Raw genomic sequence first — 9,364 nt, forward strand, 5'->3', positions numbered from 1 at the left:
GTATTTCCTCAGCGACCAGCACGGATCAGCTCTAGGCATGATGAAGCGATATCGTCCTCTTTTGGAAGACCGAAAAAACACAACGAAACACACAGCATCTTCACGACATGGCGGTGGCAACAACAATACTACAGCAAGAATAAAAGTTACGCCTTCTTTCTTTGCGTGAACATTTGGGCGGCGTTATGCAAATCTTCCCACATAGTGACGTAGACATGTGGAGGCGTGTTAGAACGAGCCGTTTTAGGTAGGTGTGGCTGACTCTTAACTTTTATAAAGAATATCTCTTTGGATTTGAGACTTTAGTCTTTGCAACTTTACAGATCTTCTTTATGCACCAAGAGCTTGTAACACTCCAAAGAGAAAGGAAAAATTGAAATCGCATCATATGACCCCTTTAACGGAGGCTCTGTCGCATAGATACACGCACCCTGTCACTGTAAACTGGCCTGTCAATCATCTTGTCACAGTTAACATCCTCCACATTGCATTTCATTTAACTTCCTACCGTATTGGAGAGAAAAGAAGTAGCACATTGATCTGCCAATCGTGGGTCTTTCATGCCGAGAACTCCGGTCATATTTTATGCATAATGATGCATTTAAAAGTTAACGACCAAACGGAGGTTTATAAAAGTTTATATTGCTGTTGCAGATGAAATATAACACAGATAACATTAAATAAATATTTTTTTACCAGGTTAAATGTGTTAAATGTACAGTGTCAAATCTGCGCTCAGTGCCGCTGGCAACGCTACAACGCCACTGCTTTGGGGCGTGTCAAATTTAGGGCAGAGCACGCCTCTGAAAAACACCCTGTTTACATTTCATCTTCTTCTTTTCACAGCGATTGGTTGTCGCCCGGCGTTTTCCGCTCGACATTTGCATAAAGTCGAGGAATGCCCAATCTTTTTGAGGCTCTCAGCCGGTCAACGCTTTCTCCACGCTGCTTTCAATCCCATAATACACCGCGTGAGCGTTTAAGCTCAACTTCCATAGGAATTAATTGAAAACGCTCGCTACGTGCCAGTGGAAACGCACCATAAGCCTCTACCTAACCGCCGGTCACGCACATCCGCCATGTTTGTAGTTTTTAATGCGTTTTATTCGTGTTTGTAGTTCTGGACAGAATCCTTCACCAAAGCGCAATGGATTGTGGGCAATATTAGCCATTAGAGTGTGCATGGATCCACACTTCAAAAATCAACCTGAAATAGTAGACCATCCGGGGACTTTTGGCATACTCTTTTCAACATACTATGCTTTGGGACACACTAATTCTAATCTCACATACAATTTAGGATGGATAGTATGAACATTGAGACACAGGGTATGTTTTTTTTTTCTTCTTTGTCGGGAGTAGACGTCACAGTTACGTCACTTGCAGCTGCGCGCGCATTGTGGTGGCAGAAAAACACTGGGAACAAGTGGAGGGAAACGGGTAAAATCCAAGGAATAAGAGAAAAAATATATTGTTGTGCTTTTGGATGTCAGAACTGGAATGGAAATAATTTTGATATAATACTCTTGTCAAGCTGAAGCTGAATGCAGACGTTTAAACGGACAGACTATGGATGAAACCTGCTATGATTATCCTACTTTTAAAACATAAATTTGATTTAAACAATAGGTCTATATAATATTCACATAGGGGACATATTGTATTAGCCCTACAGTTAAAGCATGGAATATATAATTATATAAACCTATAACATTTTACATAACATTTAACTATTTTATGTCACAATTCTGACTTTTTATCCTTGCAAGTGCAAGTGTATATCTCCTAGTTCGGACTTTAAAAATTGATTCAACTCAATTGCGAGTTTGTCAATTCTGAGGAAAAAAAGTCAGAAGTGTGGGATTATAAACTCATGATTCTGAACCGAGGGGGAAAAGAGAGAACGATGAGTTGATTTTTCTTATCAGAAGTGTGAGATATAATCTCGGAATTGCAAGAAAAAAGTTAGAATTTTGAAATACAAACTCAAAATTACCTTTTTTATTTTTTTATTCCATGGCTTGCTACGTTAAAACTGGCATTTTCTGCCACCAGATAGACTCCGCCCACAAAAAACGTCATCACTGTTTGCAAACACTGAAATTGGGCTATAGGCTTCCATAGTATGGGGTCGGGAGTAATATACCAAATATTTTTACTACATAACCTACATTATTGGCTTTTAAAACGGAGGAAACCTTATGAATGTCATGCATTATTGATAGTGTTTTTGTTTTGTTTTTTAGAATAAGGTGCAACACTTTTAGCCCAAAATTTTAGCCCATGTTTTATTTTTTTCTGTTCTTTTTGTCTCTTCAGTTGTATGATACAGCAAACAAGTATCACATCTACCACAGTCTGGCATTGTTAGGAGCTGCTCGCTGTAGAAAACCTGCTCTGGTAAACACCTTTTATCATCATTCTTACATTAACATAAACATCTCTAAACTGAAATCGGTGTAATGATAACTACAGTAATTACTGATATCATTAAAATATAGGCTGATTTCAGGTAAATTCACAAAGTGTCCCAAATTGATCAGAATTCATTTTTTACATTACATCCCTTATGTCTACTATACCTTTCAAATATAAGGCTGTTTGAGATATTTTATTGTTGATGGTCAGTAGCAGTATTCTGTTATTCTAAATCGTATAAATTAGCAGTTCTCCCAGGCAACCGATTTCCTAATAGCAGCATTTTATGTCTGTCTGTTTCCTATCCTTCTGTGGTCTCTTGTTTCTCACGTTATTAAATAGTAGATAACACAGATCAATATATCATGTCTATTTATTAATTTATTTGCTGAGTAGCCTTTTAAAAAAAACAGGATAATGCGCAGTCAGCCGCTCATTATTATAAAATAAATCCCTTTAGGGACAGGGAGATACAAGTCACCTGCACTTTGTGCATTGTTAAACTGTAATCTATCTATGATAGTGAATAATAATGTCATTGTGATAATGTTATTGCAAACCTGTATGCTGTTACATTTTCTGTGAAACAAAAAATAAATAATTTCATTACAGTGCTTGGATACTTTAAAATGTATATCAGTAGAGAAATATGCTTTCACCCCCTTATAAGGGTGTATATGGCATCTACCTTCAGGGCAAAACTGGAAAATGGCTGCATCTGAAATCTCACATTCTCTGAGTAGGTACTTGTTTTAAGTAAGTAAGTAGTCCACGACCGCTAAAAATGTTCTGTTTGGTATGAATGTGTGTAGTGGGAATGTTATCAGAATAAGTCACTTTACTGCTATTCATAAGTCCTCATGGGATAGTAAAGTGTCCATCGGGATGTGCACTTCAGAATCTCACCAGAACTAGTAAGTCATCAGGGTATTTTTCGCCTACTCTTTTGCCTGCTATACTGTTTTTCAGTCATTCAACTCTTTTCATAAACAGTTAGTTGCCTACTATATGGTGAAGTATGCTAACCTGCCACTCTGACTTCTGGACTGAACGTCAGTGACATAATCAAATGTCACTGATTTATGAGTTTCTACTGATTGAACATCACTGATATCAAATCTGACACCTGGCACTCTATTTGATTTGTTACCATTGTCTGCATGTATTATCAATCTACACTGTTTAAACGATATTAATTTCATGTTTAATTCACAAAATAAACACCTTTTGATCATTGTCAGGCTGAAAGCAAATGAATAGAGTAGTAGAAGAATGATACTCATTATGCTGTACTTTGCTTGATGACCTCCACGGAACAAAGTGTCTGTTGGTTTGAGATTAATTGAATAAAGCACCAAAGCTTAAGTAGAGTTTATATTGAGACCCAAATGACTTTGATAAGGAACAAACCAGTAGCAATCACATAAATTAACACACGCTTCTTTCTTTTTTTTTCTCAAGGCGGGGGCAATCCTCCTCGCTGGCATGGGCTGCTTCTGTGGTCCCCTCTACCACCAGGCCTTAACCAATGACCCCAGCTTCAGCAAGCTGGCACCAATTGGAGGCTCATTGCTCATCGTTGGCTGGGCTGCGATGGCTCTTTGAACTCTGACTCCATTTGGCAGACCTTGACCCTGTTGTTCTAACATTCTCAGCGATTATGTTCTGTTTTGTCATTTCAACATGAAAAGAGGAGCTATAGGTTGACTGAAGAAGAAAGAGGTGGAGAGTTTCACATCTTATCTAACCCCTTTTCAGTCATGTCTGGAAAGTGATGATAAGGCCTTGGGATCAAACATAATTCTTTTTTGTTCTCCACACTGTCACAGGCATCTTTATTTTGTCAGCATGGGAAAAAAAAACTTTTGAGAAGCTTTCCTTTGTGGCTTATTACTAAGAGTGAATGAGTCACACTCTGGGTTTGTTCATGTCTTGAAAGTGTATGTACATACTTTTCCTGTTTGAAAAAAATAAAGCTGTCTGCAAAGCTGATTGCCAGTTTGACCTTCTGATATTGGAGGAAATGTTTCTCTGAATGTCTCTCCCAAGATCTCAATAGCCTTACCCGGCGTTTTTCACTCGACATTTGCATAAAGTCGAGAAATGCCCAATCTTTTTGACGCTCTCAGCCGCTGTCAACGCTTTCAATCCCATAATACACTGCGCGAGCGGTTAAGCTCAACTTCCATAGGAATTAATTGAAAACGCTCGCTACGTGCCAGTGGAAACGCACCATAAGCCTCTACCTAACCGCCGGTCACGCACATCCGCCATGTTTGTAGTTTTTAATGCGTTTTATTCGTGTTTGTAGTTCTGGACAGAATCCTTCACCAAAGCGCAATGGATTGTGGGCAATATTAGCCATTAGAGTGTGCATGGATCCACACTTCAAAAATCAACCTGAAATAGTAGACCATCCGGGGACTTTTGGCATACTCTTTTCAACATACTATGCTTTGGGACACACTAATTCTAATCTCACATACAATTTAGGATGGATAGTATGAACATTGAGACACAGGGTATGTTTTTTTTTTCTTCTTTGTCGGGAGTAGACGTCACAGTTACGTCACTTGCAGCTGCGCGCGCATTGTGGTGGCAGAAAAACACTGGGAACAAGTGGAGGGAAACGGGTAAAATCCAAGGAATAAGAGAAAAAATATATTGTTGTGCTTTTGGATGTCAGAACTGGAATGGAAATAATTTTGATATAATACTCTTGTCAAGCTGAAGCTGAATGCAGACGTTTAAACGGACAGACTATGGATGAAACCTGCTATGATTATCCTACTTTTAAAACATAAATTTGATTTAAACAATAGGTCTATATAATATTCACATAGGGGACATATTGTATTAGCCCTACAGTTAAAGCATGGAATATATAATTATATAAACCTATAACATTTTACATAACATTTAACTATTTTATGTCACAATTCTGACTTTTTATCCTTGCAAGTGCAAGTGTATATCTCCTAGTTCGGACTTTAAAAATTGATTCAACTCAATTGCGAGTTTGTCAATTCTGAGGAAAAAAAGTCAGAAGTGTGGGATTATAAACTCATGATTCTGAACCGAGGGGAAAAGAGAGAATGCCGAGTTGATTTTTCTTATCAGAAGTCTGAGAAATAATCTCGGAATTGCAAGAAAAAAGTCAGAATTTTGAAATACAAACTCAAAATTGCCTTTTTTATTCTTTTATTCCATGGCTTGCACAGACTGCTACGTTAAAACTGGCATTTTCTGCCACCTTATAGACTCCGCCCACAAAAAAACGTCATCACTGTTTGCAAACACTGAAATTGGGCTATAGGCTTCCATAGTATGGGGTCGGGAGTAATATACCAAATATTTTTACTACATAACCTACATTATTGGCTTTTAAAACGGAGGAAACCTTATGAATGTCATGCATTATTGATAGTGTTTTTGTTTTGTTTTTTAGAATAAGGTGCAACACTTTTAGCCCAAAATTTTAGCCCATGTTTTATTTTTTTCTGTTCTTTTTGTCTCTTCAGTTGTATGATACAGCAAACAAGTATCACATCTACCACAGTCTGGCATTGTTAGGAGCTGCTCGCTGTAGAAAACCTGCTCTGGTAAACACCTTTTATCATCATTCTTACATTAACATAAACATCTCTAAACTGAAATCGGTGTAATGATAACTACAGTAATTACTGATATCATTAAAATATAGGCTGATTTCAGGTAAATTCACAAAGTGTCCCAAATTGATCAGAATTCATTTTTTACATTACATCCCTTATGTCTACTATACCTTTCAAATATAAGGCTGTTTGAGATATTTTATTGTTGATGGTCAGTAGCAGTATTCTGTTATTCTAAATCGTATAAATTAGCAGTTCTCCCAGGCAACCGATTTCCTAATAGCAGCATTTTATGTCTGTCTGTTTCCTATCCTTCTGTGGTCTCTTGTTTCTCACGTTATTAAATAGTAGATAACACAGATCAATATATCATGTCTATTTATTAATTTATTTGCTGAGTAGCCTTTTAAAAAAAACAGGATAATGCGCAGTCAGCCGCTCATTATTATAAAATAAATCCCTTTAGGGACAGGGAGATACAAGTCACCTGCACTTTGTGCATTGTTAAACTGTAATCTATCTATGATAGTGAATAATAATGTCATTGTGATAATGTTATTGCAAACCTGTATGCTGTTACATTTTCTGTGAAACAAAAAATAAATAATTTCATTACAGTGCTTGGATACTTTAAAATGTATATCAGTAGAGAAATATGCTTTCACCCCCTTATAAGGGTGTATATGGCATCTACCTTCAGGGCAAAACTGGAAAATGGCTGCATCTGAAATCTCACATTCTCTGAGTAGGTACTTGTTTTAAGTAAGTAAGTAGTCCACGACCGCTAAAAATGTTCTGTTTGGTATGAATGTGTGTAGTGGGAATGTTATCAGAATAAGTCACTTTACTGCTATTCATAAGTCCTCATGGGATAGTAAAGTGTCCATCGGGATGTGCACTTCAGAATCTCACCAGAACTAGTAAGTCATCAGGGTATTTTTCGCCTACTCTTTTGCCTGCTATACTGTTTTTCAGTCATTCAACTCTTTTCATAAACAGTTAGTTGCCTACTATATGGTGAAGTATGCTAACCTGCCACTCTGACTTCTGGACTGAACGTCAGTGACATAATCAAATGTCACTGATTTATGAGTTTCTACTGATTGAACATCACTGATATCAAATCTGACACCTGGCACTCTATTTGATTTGTTACCATTGTCTGCATGTATTATCAATCTACACTGTTTAAACGATATTAATTTCATGTTTAATTCACAAAATAAACACCTTTTGATCATTGTCAGGCTGAAAGCAAATGAATAGAGTAGTAGAAGAATGATACTCATTATGCTGTACTTTGCTTGATGACCTCCACGGAACAAAGTGTCTGTTGGTTTGAGATTAATTGAATAAAGCACCAAAGCTTAAGTAGAGTTTATATTGAGACCCAAATGACTTTGATAAGGAACAAACCAGTAGCAATCACATAAATTAACACACGCTTCTTTCTTTTTTTTTCTCAAGGCGGGGGCAATCCTCCTCGCTGGCATGGGCTGCTTCTGTGGTCCCCTCTACCACCAGGCCTTAACCAATGACCCCAGCTTCAGCAAGCTGGCACCAATTGGAGGCTCATTGCTCATCGTTGGCTGGGCTGCGATGGCTCTTTGAACTCTGACTCCATTTGGCAGACCTTGACCCTGTTGTTCTAACATTCTCAGCGATTATGTTCTGTTTTGTCATTTCAACATGAAAAGAGGAGCTATAGGTTGACTGAAGAAGAAAGAGGTGGAGAGTTTCACATCTTATCTAACCCCTTTTCAGTCATGTCTGGAAAGTGATGATAAGGCCTTGGGATCAAACATAATTCTTTTTTGTTCTCCACACTGTCACAGGCATCTTTATTTTGTCAGCATGGGAAAAAAAAACTTTTGAGAAGCTTTCCTTTGTGGCTTATTACTAAGAGTGAATGAGTCACACTCTGGGTTTGTTCATGTCTTGAAAGTGTATGTACATACTTTTCCTGTTTGAAAAAAATAAAGCTGTCTGCAAAGCTGATTGCCAGTTTGACCTTCTGATATTGGAGGAAATGTTTCTCTGAATGTCTCTCCCAAGATCTCAATAGCCTTAGGGCTTTGATCCTGTAAGTATGACAGTACAAAGCAGTTCATTATTGGCGACCTCACTTTTAGCACTTCGTGTCCAAACTTATCTTTATTCAAATGAAAAGTGAAATAAAATGAGGTTCTAATTCTAGGGCCTGTGACTGTCGACGCATAGCTGGGTTGGGGACCTTTGAAAATTGCTTTATAAATCCTCAGGTCAATTTGCAAGGGCAGCCTCATAAGCCAACTCTATTGAGGCGAAAGGCTTCTATTGACGCCGCACGTCCCAATAAAGGGATCACACCACTCGCAAAACCCTCATTAACTCGGGCTATTAGCAGAGCCGTGCAAATCAGGGCAAGGCAATCAAACCACTTTAGTCTCCTCTTCACTATCCTGATGGAAGAATAAGAAATTTCCCTGTGCTTGTAAAAAGACAGACATTCATGCTTATACTTGAAGGACCGAACAACATAAAGGCATTTTCAGTCATGTATGTATAATTAGATCTGATTTTGGCGTCTCCAAGCTGTTTTGAAAAGTTTCTTGCTTGTTTCCTCTTCCTCCTCCCTGACATTTCAATAGCGCTGGGAATTTCACCAGTCGCTCATTACTGAAATCAGATCAGGGTCTCTTCGTTAAAATCCATAAAGGTGTATCACGCTCTGCTTCATGAGGCCGTGTTGAGTGTCTCCTCCCTGGCTCGGTCTGGATATGCTGAATTTTGAGTCTTCAGTGTCACATGGCCCACATTCTAATGCTGAAACTTTTTATTGTTGTTGTTGTTGATGTTAAAAACAGGTGTGCTGCTTTTTTGTGGGAACTGAGATGCATTTTTTTCAAGGTTCTTTGAAGAACAGAAAGTTCAACCGAATTTATTTTAAATCCTTCATAAGATAAATGTCTTCCAAAAAAAGTTTACATTTTCAAATAACATAATTAATAAAAAAAATATAGCTGCCTTTTAGGAGTGTTTCCACTTTTTTACCAATGATCATTTATATCCTTGCTTCAAAATCAAACTAAATTATAATATAATATAATATAGGCTAATATAATATTTTTTAATAGATTTATAATAGAAGAGTGAAAAAAACGCAGAATTTAAATCGCGTTTAACAAAATAGAATTTACCAACAACTGCGAATGATTGTTGTGAGACAAATCAGTGCACATACATAGTTTACTCTTTTGTGTAATTGCATCTAATGGCCTGCATACATTTGCGTCCCGTTAAAAAAAATACTACTAATCCCAAGATCCTCGGAGGAGGTCCATGATTTCCGG

At 37.6% G+C, this 9,364-nt stretch overlaps 1 protein-coding gene across 1 annotated transcript in view; it reads left to right on the forward strand.

Annotated features, from left to right (window-relative positions):
* The window catches only part of LOC107664281 (transmembrane protein 256-like), an 11,480-nt gene extending 7,063 nt beyond the window's left edge, over nt 1-4,417 (forward strand). The window contains exons 3-4 of the mRNA XM_016454805.1: nt 2,320-2,400; nt 3,880-4,417. Coding sequence (XP_016310291.1) covers nt 2,320-2,400; nt 3,880-4,023 — 225 coding nt within the window. The 3' untranslated portion in view covers nt 4,024-4,417. The remainder of the gene's footprint in view (nt 1-2,319; nt 2,401-3,879) is intronic.
* Nucleotides 4,418-9,364: the final 4,947 nt, after the last annotated feature.

This window comes from Sinocyclocheilus anshuiensis, unplaced genomic scaffold (assembly GCF_001515605.1).
Source record: "Sinocyclocheilus anshuiensis isolate Anshui unplaced genomic scaffold, SAMN03320099.WGS_v1.1 scaffold99, whole genome shotgun sequence".
NCBI classification, from domain to species: Eukaryota; Metazoa; Chordata; class Actinopteri; order Cypriniformes; family Cyprinidae; genus Sinocyclocheilus; species Sinocyclocheilus anshuiensis.